The 19683-nt window shown below is 34.5% G+C and overlaps 1 protein-coding gene across 5 annotated transcripts; it reads left to right on the top strand.

Annotated features, from left to right (window-relative positions):
- Positions 1-3462: 3462 nt before the first annotated feature.
- On the top strand, positions 3463-16654 carry LOC127879005 (pirin-like). Of its 5 annotated transcripts, none has more exons than XM_052425591.1 (7): positions 3463-3600; positions 5254-5385; positions 10761-10967; positions 11889-12018; positions 12765-12847; positions 13284-13350; positions 15532-16654. In XM_052425591.1, exons 1-7 carry the CDS (start codon positions 3478-3480, stop codon positions 15645-15647), a joined length of 858 nt encoding a protein of 285 aa, XP_052281551.1. In that variant the 5' UTR covers positions 3463-3477; the 3' UTR covers positions 15648-16654. The 5 variants fall into 5 exon arrangements, with proteins under 5 accessions (XP_052281551.1, XP_052281549.1, XP_052281552.1 ...); XM_052425589.1 differs by lacking the exon at positions 3463-3600 and adding an exon at positions 4137-4277 and having other exon boundaries at positions 4961-5385; XM_052425592.1 differs by lacking the exon at positions 3463-3600 and adding an exon at positions 4186-4277.
- The last annotated feature ends 3029 nt before the right edge of the window (positions 16655-19683 follow it).

Raw genomic sequence — 19683 nt, 5'->3', positions numbered from 1 at the left:
GAGCAATCTCAATCGGACTGGCTCGGTCTTTTACATAGGTTTCCATTGTGAAGAATTTTTCATGATATGTTAACTTAGACGATGCTTCGCAGCATCGTCAAAAATATCATAGTTGACAGGAAGGCGTGTTTTACACATTTAACTATTATTCGGGTGTTATCTTCCGGAGATAATGGTAGGGCATGCATAGGTGTACACTACTGAATCCCTGGAATAGGATAAACTTGAAGACTATAGTAAACCATTGCACTGAAAAGGCTACATTCCACTAAGAAACGGCCGAAAAAAAGTTGCAAAAACACTCGATTTTGATTTGTGTCAAGTTTTTTCTTGCATTGAACATGACATATCTTTTTTATTGCATAAATCGATTCCGCTTAGAATGGCCTTTAAGAAAAGTATGGTTATGGGGGTCTCTATGTGCAAAATGTGGCATTTATTTTGGCTTAAATTTGTCGCATTTACATTGAATTATATAGGGAAACTATTTAGTATATTTAGTATATTGTGACCTCTAACACGACGGTTACATTACATTAATTGTGTCAACCTCCGCGCAGATTGACTGGTTCCGAGCCGATATCAAATTATCGTCAGTAACCGTGAGAAGATAACCGCTGCGTGGAGTTTGCCACATCGTGTATGCGACAGCATGGAACAACAACTCTGCGTGGAGATTGGTTTTGTTGTTCAATGATTTCGATATTAAGTCGCAGGAGAATAAACTTTCGGAAAACAAAATTACTTGTACACATCCTCAATGTCGTCGTATTTCAGTCTTCCGAAGCAGTAGAGCTACAGTATTTATCGGCATAGCTGTTTAACACAGCTTTTCACCTAAGATGACCTTAACATAACGCCAAAAGACCCGAATGAAAAGCTACAATTCATACAAATTGGCTGATTTGAGCATAATCTCCTGGAACATTGGTAACAGCACCGGGTCATTGAACTATTAAATGCAACACTGTTCAGTGTAGGGAAATGCGGACTACTAACCCTGTTCATACACAATTAAGACACGCATTTTGCCCAGTTACAATTACGCATTACCAGTAAGTATCTCCCCAATTCCCAAAGACTTTGAGGGTCAGTGATGGGTCAGTTAAGCTCGATTGGTCATTGTCGGTTCGGGTACTACTTATATGTACCCCGTGGACTTTTAATTATTAAAGGGGCCTTTTACACGTATTGGTAAATTGACAAAATTTTAAAAAGTTTTATCAAATTCGCAAACGTTCGTTTTAGAGGTGATATTTGTGAGGAAACAGTAATACTGAACATGTACCATGCTCTAAAATATCCATTATATGCATTTTTTTTACTTTAAAAAAAAACTGAAAATTATAAAACGATTGAATAATTTGGAAATTTCTGTTGTTGTCGTTATATTTTGTGAAACAACGAGGATTGATCATGTACAAAGTTTCTCATAATATCGGCCCTTTTGAATGGTTGATAGATGTGTGAATTTTGCGCATGTTAGTGTTCTATAAGTAGATTCTCAACGGAAAAATGAAACCATTGCTCATGTTCTCTCTTAAATATTTTTACATTTTTTCACAAATAAGCGGCTCATTTGATAAACCAGCGTATCAATAATAAACAACCAAATACAAGTATGTAATTTAAAAATCATAGCATCACCCTGGAATAAACATGACCTTCTTTCCAATGAAAACGGGAAATCATGAAAATGATTGTCGTAGTTTTCATTAATAAACAGTAAATATATTAAAATTTCTTAAAATTGAAAAACATTAATTGTCTAGCACTTTTTTAGGATTTTTCGTTTTAGTCACAATACAATGAGCAGAACCGATAATATGGGAATAAGGGATATAGTGTCCATGATAGAAAGGAAATCATTTAATTATCTAGCCGCAGATATGTAACATACGCAGTCAGTCTGTATGAATATTTTTCTGCATAATTTTTTTTTTAATTAAAGACCAGGAAGAGAAAATGTCGCGAGTAGTTGAAAGTCGGGAACAAGATGAAGGTGTGGGTGCTAGGGTTCGTCGCAGTATTGGAACCTCTAGACTGAAAAACCTGGATCCTTTTTTGATGCTTGATGAATTTAAGGTAAAGAAGCCAGTAGGATTTCCTGACCATCCACATAGAGGATTTGAAACCGATACCTATATGTTGAGTGGATCTTTTAGGCATGAGGACTTCTGTGGTCACAAAGTGCCAAGGTTGGGTACATGTAAGAGTACCCGGGGTTCATGTAAGTAGTACCCGAGCCGACAATGACCAATCGAGCGTCACTAAGCTCGTTATTTCGCATTCAAACATTTGAAAAATTCAGTAATAGTTTACCCCTTTATTGTTTTGTTCTTAAGGTACGACATGAATTATTTATTATTAATACGAATTTCTGTATTTGATATTATTATTAGTGTACTGTTTTGAATAAAAGCAACCTCGTTGATGCTAATAAGGGTATACGGAACATACGGACCATTGACCATACAGCCCAGACTATACGGCCCAGATTAGCGGACCATACGGCCCAGATTATATGACTATACGGCCCAGATTTGCGGACCATACAGCCCACATGTTTCTTTACGTCATGTACATTATTCTAAAACACGAATACACTACAATACTGTGCTACCATTGTACTATGAATGTGTTAAAAATAAATACATGCTAGTATGTGTTTCGCTTTTGAAAATAAATAACACGGGAAATGAAATAGTTATTATTTCTCTCAGATTTTAAATTCATTTTAATGTTGTCATCAACTATTTATGTAAGCAGTGCACATCACGCAAACATTCACTTTAATCGACAGAATATATTTTAATAAAGTTGTAAATTAATACTTATTAAATTTAAAACATGCCGCGTGGTGAAAACAGTAATACAAATTTATAACATAATTATTAAATTTAATTCATGCCGCGTGGTGAAAACGGCAATAAAAACTTATAACATAATTATTAAATTTAATACATGCCGCGTGGTGAAAACGGTAATAAAAATTTATAACATAATTATTAAATTTAATACATGCCGCGTGGTGAAAACGGTAAGAAAAATTTATAACATAATTATTAAATTTAATACATGCCGCGTGATGAAATATATTATAATTGCAATAGGGGTATGACACTCGAATAAGTGACTCGTACGTTTGTATATTGGATACGCCCTATTTATGACACCTACTGATTGATCTTATCTATTACAGTAATTGATAAGAGACCCTAATGGATTAACACGTCTGTAAGTACCAATTAAAGGTAAAGTGTGATAATCGTTATAATTGTATACAACAACGGCTTATGTTTGCACATCTGGTGCGCTATTTATAACATAAATATTGATTGATGCTGATAATTACACTAATGCTAATAGAGTGAGCATGTCTTTAATTACTAATTAAAGGTAAAGTGTGACAATCGCTATTATTGAAGACAATATAAATATCAAGTATGGACATGGTCGTACCATGTTCGATGAAAAATGCCTGCGCCTCCGTGTTTATTTTGTTTAAGGAGAATTTACTACAACTCAAGAGCGGTCACTTGTGACAAGTGCCAACGTTGGCATCATATCCGACGTGGAAACACCGGGATATCGGAAGAGGTATATGACGAAGGATTTTGGATGTCGATATTATATTAACAAACAATAAAGGAATTTACTAGGGTATCCATAGTTGTGTCCTTACACGATGAAATAATATAAAATATGCTTGAATGAAAATGAAATACTATAATTTTAATATGTTTTTAAATGTATTCCTACAATATTTAAAGGAACACTAAAGAAATATTAATTAAGATATGGTCCGTATGCTTTGCAATTCTGGGCCGTATGGTCCGCAAATCTGGGCCGCATAGTCCGCAAATCTGGGCCGTATAGTCCGATATTTCTTACACGATGAAATAATATAAAACATGCTTGAATGAACATGAAATACTACAATTTTAATATTTTCTTAAATTTATTCATACAATATTGAAGGAACACGAAAGAAATATTAATTAAGACATGGTCCGTATGCTTTGCAAATCTGGGCCGTATGGTCCGCAAATCTGGGCCGTATAGTCCGATAATCTGGGCAGTATAGTCCGATAATCTGGGCCGTATGGTCCGAGAATCTGGGCTAGTCCGAGAATCTGGGCCGTATGGTCTGGGCCGTATGGTCAATGGGCCGTTTAGTCCCTAATCTCTAATAAGGTGGATTGCAGCCTAATTTCATGATTCATAGCAAATGTTACAACGTGATCTTACACCAGAACTTTTCATATGCTGCTGAGGTAAACAAACATTTTGCATTAAAAAAAACACAAGAAAATTGGCTTAAGCGACGCGCAGATATTTCTAAAAAGTAACTGAATTCCCCCTTGTCCATGCGATTTACAAGGTGTTATATTGTCCATGTATTTATTTTAAGAGATTACATACCGAATCTGGGACTCTAATTCGCCAAGCGGTTAAAAATCAGAACATAAATGTCATAATACATATTAAAGTCATTATCTTCATCTTTAAAGTGGCCTTGGCTGACAGATTTTGGCATATTTTGAAGTTTGTCATTAAATGCTTTATATTGATAAGTGTAAACATTGGATCTTAAAAGCTCCAGTAAAAGAATCAAGAATGCAACGCTTTATCATTTTTAGGTTTTCATATCGGCAAAAGATACATATAATGGCTATATTGGACTATGGTAAATGTTCAGTAATACTGTTTCCTCACAAATATTATAACTAAAACGAAAATTTGCGAATCTGAAACAACTTTTTTCAATTTTGTCAATTTACCAAACCGTGAAAAGATCCCTTTAAAACATATGTTTTGTGTTCCTGATAGTTAATCGCCAGCTGGTAGTTAATGTAAAAGGTGATATATGCAACAAAATGTATTCATTTTAAAGTTCATATTTTGAATAAATATGTTAACAATTATCAATTAAGTTTTATTATAATATTTATTTCAGTATGAAGCTTTACCTTTCCTGCTTCACCTTTCTAAGGGTTGCATCACTTTTAAAATCATGTGAAGTTGAAAATCTAGAACAACAAGTCTGTCATTCTGATGGACCAGGACTTAATAACTAGAAACAAAGTCAGCTAGGGCATTGAAGACCAGGAAGAGAAAATGTCGCGAGTAATTGAACAAATAGTTGAAAGTCGGGAACAAGATGAGGGTGTGGGTGCTAGGGTTCGTCGCAGTATTGGAACCTCTAGATTGAAAAACCTGGATCCTTTTTTAATGCTTGATGAATTTAAGGTAAAGAAGCCAGCAGGATTTCCTGACCATCCACATAGAGGATTTGAAACCGTTACCTATATGTTGAGTGGATCTTTTAGGCATGAGGACTTCTGTGGTCACAAAGGCATAATTAACCCAGGGGATTTGCAGGTACATGTAACTATTTCTTGTCTGTGTTTGCATGTTCTATTTTTATTAGCTCTACTGGCCGAAGGCCTGAAGAGCTTATGTCATGGCGTGGTTTCTGTCGTTCGTCCATGCGTGCGTTAGACTTTTTCTTGTTTACGTGATAAAAGTCCACAGTTTTCATCCGATTCTTTTCAAACTTCTTCAGTGTCTTTATATTAATAAGGACTCAAACCCAGGGTCTTCCCCAGGCCATTTAAGCGCCCCTTGCCGGGGCGCTTGAATTTCGAAATCAGAGTCCCCGGGGCGCTTGAAATTTTCCGATCAGTGTATTCTTCAGTAAAAGAAAGTGGAGATTGTCCAAAAAAATCAAGGTTTCCCTATCAGTGTATCAATACACTCGGTACCTACTTTCACAAGTAATCGCCATAAACACCACATGGGGTAATGGATAATCCACTGATAAGAGAATAGCATGACGCGCGTATCGATTATTCTAGCCACATTACACGGTCATTTAAATGCTGACAAGGATGTATCTGGTAACTTTCCAGTCGTCAAACTGTGAAGTTCATCGTCCAATCGGTTACGCGAATGCTTATGAGGGCGGGGTTATAGATAGATAGATAGATTTATTTCAACATAAAATGCATAGATTTACATGGCAGCATGTTATATACACACAATAAGTAATAAAAAACAACCTGCATGTATAAACAAAGCCATGTCAATCAACATTATACGTTAAGGATTGCACAATAAAGGGTTTGCAATTAAACCCTTATTTCCGTTGTGGTCCTTTAGTTATAATATTGTATGACATAGGAGACAACGTTTTATATCACAGTATATAGTAATATCACAGTGAATAATAATGAAAGACATGTGACATATTTAAGTTACACTAACCTAAATGCATAGAATATATTCTGATAAGTTCTAGACTAGACAATTATTAAGAAGTTATCACAATTTAAGTGTTTAAAAATTAACATAAAATTATTTGCCAAGCTAAAGAATAATCATACAGCAACTAGATAAGACACAATAAATCTATCTATATTGACATTCAAGTTAAATCAACAGTAAGAAATCTTAAAAAGATGCACATTAAAAATCTATCTGGCTTAAAAAATGCTCCCTAACACTGTGTTTAAAAGATGGAATACTTTTGGCATCTCTGATATGCTGAGGAATATCTATCTATCATTAACTATCGACCATTATTTTTGATTGACGTCGGGCATGAAGTAAGAGTTTATCGCAGCTTGATTAGCAAGAAGTTGTACCATTTGAGTAATATAAAACCGGTAATTAGTACAGTACAGAACATTAAAGACGGTTTCGGGCATCATCATCACACCTTTTTACTGTAAACAAGTGTTACCTATGACTCATAATTAATACGAGAAATTAATTGCAAGTGGTAAACAATTAATTATTATAGCGAGTAAGTTGTGCGAATGACTCCCGGTTACAATTATGTTACAACAATTTATTTAATTCCAGTACATGTATATTTCAACATGTCCATTTAAAGAACTGATTCACCTCGTTTTTCTGACATTTATTCGACACGTAATGCGCTTTAACAAATTTTCGTTGAATTAATTACGCACACTTGTAAATGGTTCGTCCGATTATCGATAGTTACAAGACTGATGATGGCAACCGGCCGTGATCCTCGTGGACAACGTGAATTTCATGCATAATTCCGTTAAAACAGTTATTCGACTCGTAAAGTGTTTAAACAAATTATCGTTGAATTTATAACGCAACGGTTCATATTTGTTGAAATCTCAAATGAAAATAATTAAATTTGTAATCCGAAACCCATTCCCGTAAGTCGATGATAACGCGTTTTTAATCCGAAACACACTTCCGAATGTAAATGTTACCGCAACATTAAATATTTTTGCTTCAAATTAGCAGTGCAAATTTGTTTTGTGTCGAATCTTTGTCTCAATAAAAAAGAGCACGAAAATTATGCAGCATGTACAACGTCGCGTCTATTGCATACAAATGGCGTGTATTGAGCGTTTTAACAAGCACACAACAGGTCAGGGGATTGACGCATATTCAGAGGCAATATTTCATCAAATCTATAAATAGTCACTTAAAAATGGCAAGGTTTGTGTTAAAGAAATAACTGAAAGCTTTTATCGTAAATATTTACCAGAAAGAGATTGATAAAAACGGAATAAACGGGATTATCGGGTAAGAAATAGAAACTTGAAAAATAGTAAGTATACAGTAATAGAGTCGGGTTGAAACGGATGTATTGGGGAATCGTTCGAGTCGGGATTTTACTATCTGTGCGGAAAAGTTTTAAAACAATTAAACAATATAAAAAAAATATATTTTTAAATGACTGGGGGATTTTTTTGAAGAGTCATAGCGCACCAAATGACGTCTTTTGACGCTGTTTTTCTTTGAGTTATAACGCACCACACAACGTGAATTGACACGTTAAATTAAAAAAAAATCAACGTTGGGAGGGCACACCCCTCCCGAACCCACCCCCGATCGGCCCCGGGGCGCCTGAAAAAAATCCTGGGGAAGGCACTGAAACCCTATAGAAAATGGGTTACATCAGAGTAAAAAGTCCAGAATTATCTCCCCTTGAATTTGAGAAAATTGTGAAATAAGGCTTGTTTACCCAATAAAGTCCACAGTTTTCATCCAATCATTTCCCAACTTGCACAGTGTCTTTATCTGAATGATGAGTCAAACCCTATTGAAAATGAGCAATATTGGAGTTATAAGTCCAGAATTATCTCCCCTTGAATTTGAGAAAAAAATAAAAATACAGTTTTTTTATGTGATAAAGTCCATAATTTTCATCCAATTCTTGGCAAACTTGCAGTGTCTTTATATCAATGAGGACTCAAACCCTTTTTTAAAAAGAGCAATATCAAAGCAATACGTCCGGAATGACTTCCCCTTGAATATGAGAAAATTTTGATATCCCGCTAGTTTACGCAATTAATTCCACAGTTTTCATCCAACTATTTACAAATTTGCATGGTATCTTAATATCAATGAGGACTTGAACCCTATTGAATATGAGCAGTATCGGAGAAATAAGTACGCAATAATCTCCCCTTTAATTTGAGAAAATTCTCCTTGTTTGCGCGATTAAGTACACAGTTTCCATCTTATTTTTTCCAAACTTGCACAGTGTATTTAGCAGAAGAACAATTCAGGCCCTCATGGGCCTCTTGTTTAATTAACTTAAGCAAAAAGGGCTCAAAAGGTGCTATTTTGGTCAGTCACCAAAAAGCGTATGCTGTCTGAGTGTGTTTTATTTTTGCCAAAACAACATGTTGAATGTTGACAATACTTAACAGGAACATTCCTAATGTGGACCTTGGTGAATTTTTTTTATTAAGTATCTTACATTCTTATAGAATATCCTATTATTAGCTCATCTATTTTTTGAAAAAAAATTATGAGCTATTGTCATCACGTTGGCGTTGGCGTCGGCGTCCGGTTAAGTTTTGAGTTTAGGTCCACTTTTCTCAGAAAGTATCAATGCTTTTGCATTCAAACTTGGTACACTTACTTACTATCATGAGAGGACTGGGCAGGCAAAGTTAGATAACACTGGCTTGCATTTTGACAGAATTATGTGCCCTTTTTATACTTAGAAAATTGAAATTTTTGTTAAGTTTTGCGTTTAGGTCCACTTTTCTCAGAAAGTATCAATGCTATTGCATTCAAACTTGGTACACTTACTTACTATTTTGAGGGGACTGGGCAGGCAAAGTTAGATAACTCTGGCGTGCAGTTTGACAGAATTATGTGCCCTTTTTATACTTAGAAAATTGAAAATTTTGGTTAAGTTTTGTGTTTAGGTCCATTTTATTCCGTAAGTATCAAAGCTATTGCTTTCATACTTGCAACACTTACTAACTATCATAAGGGGACTGTGCAGGCAAAGTAATGTAACTCTGACTGGCATTTGGACAGAATTATGTGCCCTTTTGAATCTTAGAAAATTGAAAATTTTGTTAAGTTTTGTGTTTAGGTCCACTTTATTCCTACAGTATCAAAGCTATTGCTTTCATACTTGCAACACTTATTAATTATCATAAGGGGACTGTGCAGGCAAAGTTATGTAACTCTGACTGGCATTTGGACGGAATTATGGGCCCTTTATACTTAGAAAATTGAAAATTTGGTTAAGTTTTGTGTTTTGGTCCACTTTACCCCCAAAGTATCGTAGACATTGCTTTCATACTTGGAACACTCGCAAACTATCATAAGGGTACAGTAAAAGGACAAGTTGCATAACTCTGGTTGTCATTTTTACGAAATTATGGCCCTTTTTTGACTTAGTAACTTTGAATATATGGTTAAATTTTGTGTTTAGATCCACTTTACTTCTGAAGTATCAAGGCTATTGCTTTCAAACTTCAAATACTTTCATGCTATCATGAGGTTACTGCACCTGGCAAGTTGAATTTTACCTTGACCCTCTAATGACCTTGACTCTCAAGGTCAAATTATTAAATTTTGCTAAAATTGCCATAACTTCTTTATTTATGATCAGATTTGATTGATACTTTGACAAAACTACTCTTACCTGACATACCACAATAGACTCCACCCAAACCATCCCCTGTCCCCTCCCCCCCCCCCTATTTTTTTTTTTAAGATCATCTCACAAATGACCACCACACCCTCACACTATACCCCCCCCACCCCACCCCACCCCCCAATATTTTTTTTTGGAAACGGTTAAAAAACACAAATATTTTTATTATTTTATGTTTGAAATACCGTCCAACCATCGCACCCAAGAATCCCCCCCCACTCCCCCCCCTCCTCCCCCCACCCGAATCCCCCCCCATTTTTTATTTTTTTATATTTTTTTTTTAAGATCGTCTTGCAGAACAGAACAATAACCCTTACAATTCAGTTTTTTTGAAACGGTTAAAAAACACAAATATTTATTTTTATTAGTTTATGTTTGAAATACTGTCCAACCATCGCACAATCCCTCCCTCCCCCCCCCCCCCCCAATTTTTTTTTGCATTTTTTTCGCATTTTTGGAAGATAATGTAATAAATGTCCACACCCCCACACTATACACCCCTCTTTACTCCACCCCTCCCTTCTTTATGATTGAAAATGAGAGTCCCTTCACCTTTAAAAAGAAAAATAGATGAGCGGTCTGCACCCGCAAGGCGGTGCTCTTGTTTTTAGTTCCATTATCAATTACAGTTCATGTTGAACTCAGATTCAGGGGGAATATGGCCATCACAGCCCTATTTTAAATGATTTTGAAACCCTCACATCAAATGTTTATTATAATTTATATCACATGTTGTTTTTAGTCATGAAAATACAATAAATGGCTAAGGGTGTTTTATAATTAAAATTTTTGAACGAAGTGGATGACCGCAGGCCGAGGGATTGTTCACTGTGAAATGCCAGAGGGGGATGATCTAGGTCATGGCTTGCAGTTGTGGGTCAACTTGAGTAAAGCAAACAAAATGACACAACCAGCCTACCAAGAACTTCTTGATAAAGACATTCCCAGGACAACTAAAGATGGGGTCACTGTAAAGGTTATTGCTGGAGAGTCATTAGGGATAAAGGTAACATCTAGAAGCATTCAGTTTGTTTTGTTTTTGTCAAATTCAAGCTCAAAGTGTTTGCCCCATTCTAATTTCAAATAAGAAAGATTTTCATATATGGGGGCCAAATATTCTGAATGTGTAATTATTTTTTTATATAAATCGAATATGTCTCATTTCTAAAAAATTCAAGTGTCATTTGATTTTCTTTCAAAGTATCACATACCACAAAATATAATTTCAAAAACATTAGATAAATGTAGGTCAATGTAAAACAATAAGGCTTCTTTCATTACCAGCATATTTATTTACCTGATAGACTAGTATGGTCCAGTTACTTTAGTAGGAGCTCTATTTGTTATCTTTCTAACAGATAATAAATATTGAAAACTGTGATAAAGAAATTTCCCAAAGCAAACAACAACTGAATTTCTCGTTTGAGTCCAAACACCATCCAAAGGGCGCTGACCCTATTCTTAAAATGGTGAAAATAGCTCTGACATTGACGACTTAACTGTTGTGTATAATTTATTGTGCACAGTTTTATCTGATCATAGGTTGCCATTATCATAAATTCATTTATTTATTCATGCAATTACGATTTATGATATGACATACTGATCTTACAAATGCTTAGGCCACAACATATTGATCAGATGTTTGTCGGATTTGATGCACCTTAAATTCGTAATATGAAAATTTGGGGGCAAAATTCATTAAAAAAACTGATCAGTATCTTGTGGCCTAAAAAGTTAATATTAAAAAAAAAAGATCTTTTGGGTTTTCATTTATTTTTTTCCTTTTTAAACAAACATATTGGCATCATATGAATTTCTAAGGTACATACATGTACACTCATACAGCAAATCTTGTCTGAAATGAGAAGAATACAATTTTTATATTTAGTGTGGTACACTTTTATCCTTTTATGTATTGTTTCAGTCGCCAGTCTACACAAGAACACCAACAATGTACCTAGATTTCAAGTTGGAGAAAGGGGCCACGCTCAATCAGCGGGTACCCGAGGGTTGGAATGGATTTGTCTATGTGCTCTCAGGAACTGCCTTGTTTGGTAGCTTATCATTATTCCTTATTTACACTATATTTATACTATATATTTTAATTATTTTAAATACTGAGGGATAATTGTAAAATAATGGATAGAATTTTCATTTGCTAGGTCTCTGTTCTCAAGAAGGTTTAACCAAAATACTTATAAATTAAATTTTTGATTCATGTTGAAAAAAACAGCATTAAATTGTTTTCAAATAACTATAAATTCATGTTGATTTATCTTGTAACATGATCTTGAATGTATAATTTGTATTGTTAAATAATTATATATAACAACATATGGACTAAAACACTGTTTAAGGTCTCTACAGTACTCATTATAATGTTTTAAAAGCAAACACAGGTTTATTACTTTTTACACAATTTTAATGCTGTGAATTGTAACATCCAAACTTCATCATCCAGGTCTGATTTTTTTTGCATTATACATGTATTTTGGCCCTCTACTACGTTTCAGTGAATCATGATTCTGAAGTCATAACTGGCCACACCCAGACCGTGATTTGTGTATGTTTACTTATACAGCAAAATTTCTTGCTTCAAAACTGGCCACGCACCAGGGTCTGACTTTTAATTGTAACAACTTGCTACATATTATATGTACTTCTATTATAGGCGTATGGGGTATTTGTTAGTACTGGGACAGCATCAAGTTACTTTTAACAGCGATACATTCTTTGTTGCATTAGAGATTGTTCAGTGTTGTACTTACATCTGTATGTCAACATGCAACTGTTTTGGCAGGTCCTGATGACAAAGCAAAGAAGGGTCCAGCTCACCACACCCTGGTTATGGGACAGGGAAATTCTCTCCGGGTCAAAAATGATGTAAGCTTAGACTAACTTTAATAATTAATTAACAAACATATACGCTTAGCATGTAGTACTTTAATAATGGATTTATATATATATTTATTTAAAAATTAAATGTGTAATCCTAAGAATGTACGCAAACAAATAAAATTTTGTATTGTGTAGAACATTTTTAAATGCGCATTCAATTTTAAAGTTGTTTTTGTTAACGCAAGCAGATCAAAGTAATGGAAATAGACAGGATTCGGCAAGCCAAAGGCCCCTAAAATGAGTTGCAGGCCACAAGATATTCAAAACTCATGTTCTTTGTTCTTTCATTTTACTGTCAATAATACAGAGTGAGCAACCATGGCCAATATGCTGTTGCTAAACTTAAATGCAAGGTATTCAAGTATCAATGTTTGGAGACTTGTTTGTATTATAATGTTGCGTGTTTGTTTATGCTTTGCAGGGGGATAAAACTTGCCATTTTGTGCTGATAGCTGGTCAGCCATTGAATGAGCCTATTGTGCAGTATGGTATGTGTTTACTGAATTTTTACCATTTTATTAGCCCAGCTAAAGACTAACGAGCCCAGTACAATGTACATGTAGTGTCATGTAATACTTTCTTTAAATAAAAGATAACTGAACAAAATTGCTTACATTACACTTTCTGTGTATAATGTCTTAATATAAGTCTGAGTTGAATAATTTCCTTTGTCGTTATGAATAAATATTATCAAAATTATTAATCAACAGTCGCCAATTTTATTAAATGTTTAATTGTACTTGAATGTTTCAAGCTTAAAAAATCTAGTTGCCCGGCTGGACTACCAACTTTTGAATTTAAGTTGCCCAGGCTAAAACCGACTTGCCCCGGGCTCATGGGCAACCACTAATTTCCATCCCTGGTTGTTGTTTTTTTTCAACCTTCTTAGGGGCAACTGAGAATTAGAGAAGTCTGGTAAAAAAACTACCAAAGGCTTCTGTTAACGCTGATAGCTGCAATTCCTTAAAACATTTAAAACATTTAATTTTGCTGTGGTCAAAATGGTGTGTATTCTTTAATGGGTTTGATATTTGTGTGTGTTTAAAGGAAGATAACATAAAAACATCAGACAATCATGTTAATGAAATAGTTTGCTCATGCTGCTGTTTCAAAGTTTGGTAGCTCTTAAATTATTTTTCTAACAAAATTGGAGTTCATAATGTTCACAATAAAATCATTTGTACACTATCAAAAATGTTAAAGAGCCATTTCAATACTGGGCCCTGCAAATATCATTAATTCATGGTCGTTTACTTATTGTGTTTGTGTGCAAAAAATTACTTTATACTAACTTTGTACCACAATAAAAAAAATTTCCAAGGTTCATTTAACTGAAATTCCAAAACATTTTTCAGGGCCTTTTGTCATGAATGAGCAAGCTGACATACGCCAAGCAATGATAGATTATCAGAACTCTCAAAATGGTTTTGAAAAGGCTTCAAACTGGCATTCAAGTGCAGTCTGTAAATAACTCTTGGTACGGGTGGTATTAGTATACATGCTCCAAACATTGAAAAAGCAGCGGGTAGATACTCTCCCATTTATGATCTTGCTTACACTTATTTTTAAATTCTTTCAAAAGTTATATCTCTTCCAAATTTTGTTTTCAATATTTATTGTCATCAGTAAAATAAATGTGTAGGCAGAAAACATTTATTGTAATATGAACCACTGCTCATTGGTCAATGTCTTGTACACATTCTTATAGTGATTATTTTTGTTTTATACAATGTATATCTTTAAATTAATGATGTTACCATTTAAAATGTGTCTTATTCATAGACAACACTTTATATGGTTGGAGTGTATATTTCAACAACTTTCTTGAGCTACTTTATGTACATCAATAACCTGTCGCCACAAATTATAACTTGAAAATAACATGTTTAAATGATACTTCATATAATAATAGAGGGCTTTGAGAGGAAGTCCAAAGTACAAGGGACATAGCTCTTCTTCAATATTTAGTTATTGCCCTTTGGTTCTTCTGTGGAGCATAGCTCAAACCACATTTGTGATAGAGGATATTAACATTTTGATGATTTTTATTTTAACTTTACCAGAAGATGCCCTTTCAACACATTTTTTGTTATTGTTATCAACCTGCTCTTTGGAAACAATGTTAAATGCATGTGCGAAAAGTTTAGTCCCAGCTTAGCCTGCACATGCTAATCAGGGACAATGTGGACGTGTATACTTGATTTTTATGCTTCCCCAAAAATTTTGGGGGGAGCATATAGCCGCCGCTTCGTGTGTCCGTCCGTGCACAATTTTTGTCCGGACTATTTCTCAGCAATTAATGACCGGAATTCAATTAAACTTTATGGGAAGCTAAACTACCAAGATGAGATGTGCATATTATCAGCCAGTTCTGGTTGGATGATTTTTCACAGAGTTTTGGCCCTTTGAAATTTTCCATTAACTGAATTCTTGTCCCCCCAACTACTGTGCAATATTGTGACAAAAAAAACTTTGGGGAGCATCACCCGTCTCCGACGGTTTCTTGTTGTTTAGAATAGACTGTCCTTAAATGTAAATTTCTATTTAAAAAACGTATTGTTCCCAATTAGGCTGTTCGGAGTGCAAAGGCTAATATGGGATGACACTTAACTCTAATTCATTTAACGCTGATTTTTCTGAGTGCAACTCATATGTACTTCATGTTGCAGGAACATGGGTTATGAACACAGAGCAGGAGATTCAACAAACAGAACATGACTACATGCAGCAACAGAACGGCTTTGAAGGAGCACATTCATGGAACTCTTGGCTGGCATATCAATGACTTTCTTGACTTATTACTTTTGCTGCTCACGCATGATTAATTATGTGCTATTTACTTTCAAATTTGTCTTTGGCTTTGTGTGGAGCTGCTCCAAATCTGTTCATAAACGTTGAGTGATCTGATAAAAAATAAGAGGGAAAAATGAAACTACAGAAACATTATCTTTACAGAAATTCTTTTTAAGTTCCGATACTAAAATAAGGAAAATGATCACCAGAAACATTATCTGAAGAAAAATTATTTTGCAGTAGTAAACTTTTTAATTAATGGCCAGTCAATTACTTTTTAAATTTTGTTACCTATAATTATATTTAGTTTGGAGTAAAAGTAATTAAGAAGCAATGGGTTTTGTGTACAATAACCATCGAAATTTATGATTATAAGTCCCATTTGTTGGTCCCATGAACAAGATTGGAAGGCGTATACTAGAGTTACCATGTTGGTCAGTTTGGTTGTGAACAGGTTGGTTGGTCCATTCTTTTGTAAGCAAACAAATGCTGGTTCACTCAAGTCTGCATATTGTACTATTAAAATTCTTAACTAACTGATGACATTGTTATTTCATACATATTTTTCTTAATTGATGACAAACCATGAGGGTACTTTTGCGATTGTTGCCATATGTTATTTGCTGTGTATAAATGTAAACCTTAAAACATACAACCATTCACTGGTATAATATCGACAATTATATTTAGGTTAAGTTTTCTGCATTTTGTAACAATCAATTATACTTCTATCGATATCTGACAAAAACGATGACTTGGGGATATATCGCAAAATCTTTTTGCGGCCATTCTCCCCACACCTCTTATTCAAGATGGGCAGTTGTCAGTAACTGTCAAAAGTGCGGGCGCTTAGTACGTGAAAACCAGCGAAAGCCGGAAATGTGGGTTGCACTGAACTGAAATACTGTTGAAATCAACTTAAAATGCAACAAGCCAAGCTGACAAAATATAAATGTCAAATGACAGTAAAAGATCTTAATAAATATTGTTTAACGTGTTGATTTTATTAACTATTTGTTCTTATATGCTATTTATTTTTATAAATTAATGTTTATTAAATATATTATAAAAAAATTATTGGAAAATACAGGTTGACTTGATTTTCATCAAGAAGCGTAACTTTTGTATAGCTGATATGTTTTAGATAAGAGTTGTGTACCTTGCATTATCTGCCAAGTTGACCAAATCTTCATTGGGTGTATCTGTATCAGTGTTGTGTCCGGCAGGTTCTCACTTCGTTGATACTTGTTCCCATTCCGGACGAACTTGAGTTTCACACTTTGGTAGGTAAGGACTAGAGGGATTTCCCACTGTTCTATTGGTTCTCCTTCATAACTCTAGAACAAACCGGAATTTCATATCTCTCGGTAAAAAAGTTAACGGAAATGTGTGTCTGTCCAAACGTTTTTATATATTTTAATTATATGTCAAGTTGTACTCATTTCTTTTCTTGCACAAACTCTTTTATGTACGGAGATACGGTATATTTAAGTAAAGAACGTGGTAAATCATGCACAATTTATGTATTCACTTTTTCAATACTTAAATTAATAAACGAAGTGCCGATATGTAAACCGACTATAATTTCAAGAAATACGATGTTCTTGCACAGATTCTAATGTGTAGTATATATATATATATAAATATATATATATATATATATATATATAAATATATATATATATATATATATATAAATATATATATATATATATATCACTCATTTCTTTCAAAGTGTCATTTCGGAATATTATCGTTCCAAAAATTTGAATTGTTATAACCTGTTTAAGTTGTACATATACATGTACTGCCTGTTATGCCAACATTTTTTTCAACTATTACACTGGGATTTTATTTTATTTAGGCTGTCAAATTAAAACTGAATATTTACATACAAGTTGACACATTGAGGAGAGTTATGTGTGTACATGATCTATGCGATCAATGCGCATGATTTAATTATAGTGTACATCTAAGCGGTCGGTGTGCGTTATTTGATAATATTATGCACGACTAGTAATATACACACATGGCACATTCTGGCGAGATTTTATTTGTATAGTTTCGGTTAATCTATAAGTAACGATATAAACCAAATACCATGAAGGAAGTCGGAGGACAATTCCTGTTGCGCATAACTATATATTAGATTAATTAAATAACTTCAGTTTTATGGGTATGCGTGTTCGACATAAAATGCGTCTTATGTTAATCAGCCAGTATGAAATGGCATACAAACATTACTTAACTGTGGTCGACCAGTCTTTGCTTTATGTAAATACTAAACGTGAAAACCATAGATGCAGAATAATCGATTTTGCTACAGAGCATATATTAGTTAATAACTTAAATATATATTTATTCACAAACACGGGTGGGCACAAGCGCTCCTGAAAATTGTGTTGTTTTCAATTTTAAGAAAATTATTGCACAGTATTGCCCCAAACAAATTATCTATATATAAACGTTAAATTACACGTATAACGTGATTCTTAATTAAAACTTTATTTTTTACACAATCGAAAACCGATATGAAAGTTTAATCGTAAGCAATAAATGTTTCAATTCAATCTCTTAACCATCTTAAGTGTTTAAATTCACAGATTTTCATAGCGTCCGATAAACAAGTGGAGTGCATGTTTCTATGGTAACTGATTTTTATCGATTCTTAAAAGCCGTGTCTCAATAAATCATCCTCATTTTGGTCAAAGTAACCCATTAGCTTGATTGGCATCATGAATAAAACCTGTATAGGTTGTGAAGCGATTTGATCTTTGTCTTTTTAATATAGAATATAGCAGAGGTGAACTTTGTTTAAAGTTTTAAAGCGTCTTATATTATCATTGTATGGATACTACTTGTATAAGATTGATTACATCGCTTTGAGATCGTACACGAGTGTTAAGACAAAGACCTATAGATAACATGTTATCTATAGGTATTTGGTTAAGAGAATGTTCATTCTCAGTGCAATGCCAATGATAAAAAATACAAGCTTTCACAATTCACAAAGTTTGAAACTAATATCTGTAGAAGACACATAGATGTGCAATTGTACATGGCTCTTTACCCCTGAGTGCAAACATGGCTGCTAAATTCTATTTCTGGGCAGATGTACGAGTCTTGGTCAGTAACCTCTCCGCATGACCCGCTCACGAGTAGGATTTTCTATTGAACACAACAATCTGTAGAAATTGATGCCCCCAAATCTGAATTTCGTGTTGCACGCAACCTCACCTTGACCTTTCTAAGTCTGAATAGGGCATACTTTGTTAAAAGGCTGGTCATAGGAAACCCAATGGCAGAAGTAAGCTTAATTGCAGGTCACTTATTCTTTTGTTCGTGATCTCACCGAATAACCCCGAACACATGAGTAGAGTTTCAATGGAATCCCATAAGATAAACAAAATTGCGCGGAAACCTTGACCTGACGTATATACGTTCAATAGGCATAATTCTGCTAAAATGCAGCTCACAATAATGAGCCTTTATCATCGAACTATTCGACAACTGGTATTTTGTGTTCATATCTTATATAACGATACGGAACTTGTATAGCCTTTATGTTTACTCATAGAAGGGTTGTGTCCCTTCGATAACAAGCATGTGGTGCGTGGCATCGTGCAACCATCGTTTTTAGTTGGTCGCGTTAGCGGCCAGCTAAATTTACAGAGCATATTTTGCAAATCAGTATGTGCTTAGAAGCCCTAAGTACGGTGCTTAGAAGCCTTAAGTACGGTAAGAACCACAACTCACTCTGCAAGGGACGATTACGCTGCCTGTCTGCAGCAGACGACAAATGATTTTGCTCTAGCAGTGAGTGTATATAGTATATACCCTCTAGCAGTGAGTTTATATACCAGCTTGTAAATCGACATTGGCCAGTCTAGTTTTTATCATTGAAATCTGTACATATTGGCTGCTTTCAGGGAAAACGGGGCTTAATGCACGTCAAATAAGATTAGCCTGTGCACACTGGTTAGCCTGTGCAATGCGCACAAGCTAATCAAGGACGACAACAGCGAACA

The sequence above is a fragment of the Dreissena polymorpha genome, chromosome 4 (assembly GCF_020536995.1).
Source record: "Dreissena polymorpha isolate Duluth1 chromosome 4, UMN_Dpol_1.0, whole genome shotgun sequence".
Lineage (NCBI taxonomy): Eukaryota > Metazoa > Mollusca > Bivalvia > Myida > Dreissenidae > Dreissena > Dreissena polymorpha.
This window is presented reverse-complemented; position numbering and strand designations above follow the sequence as displayed.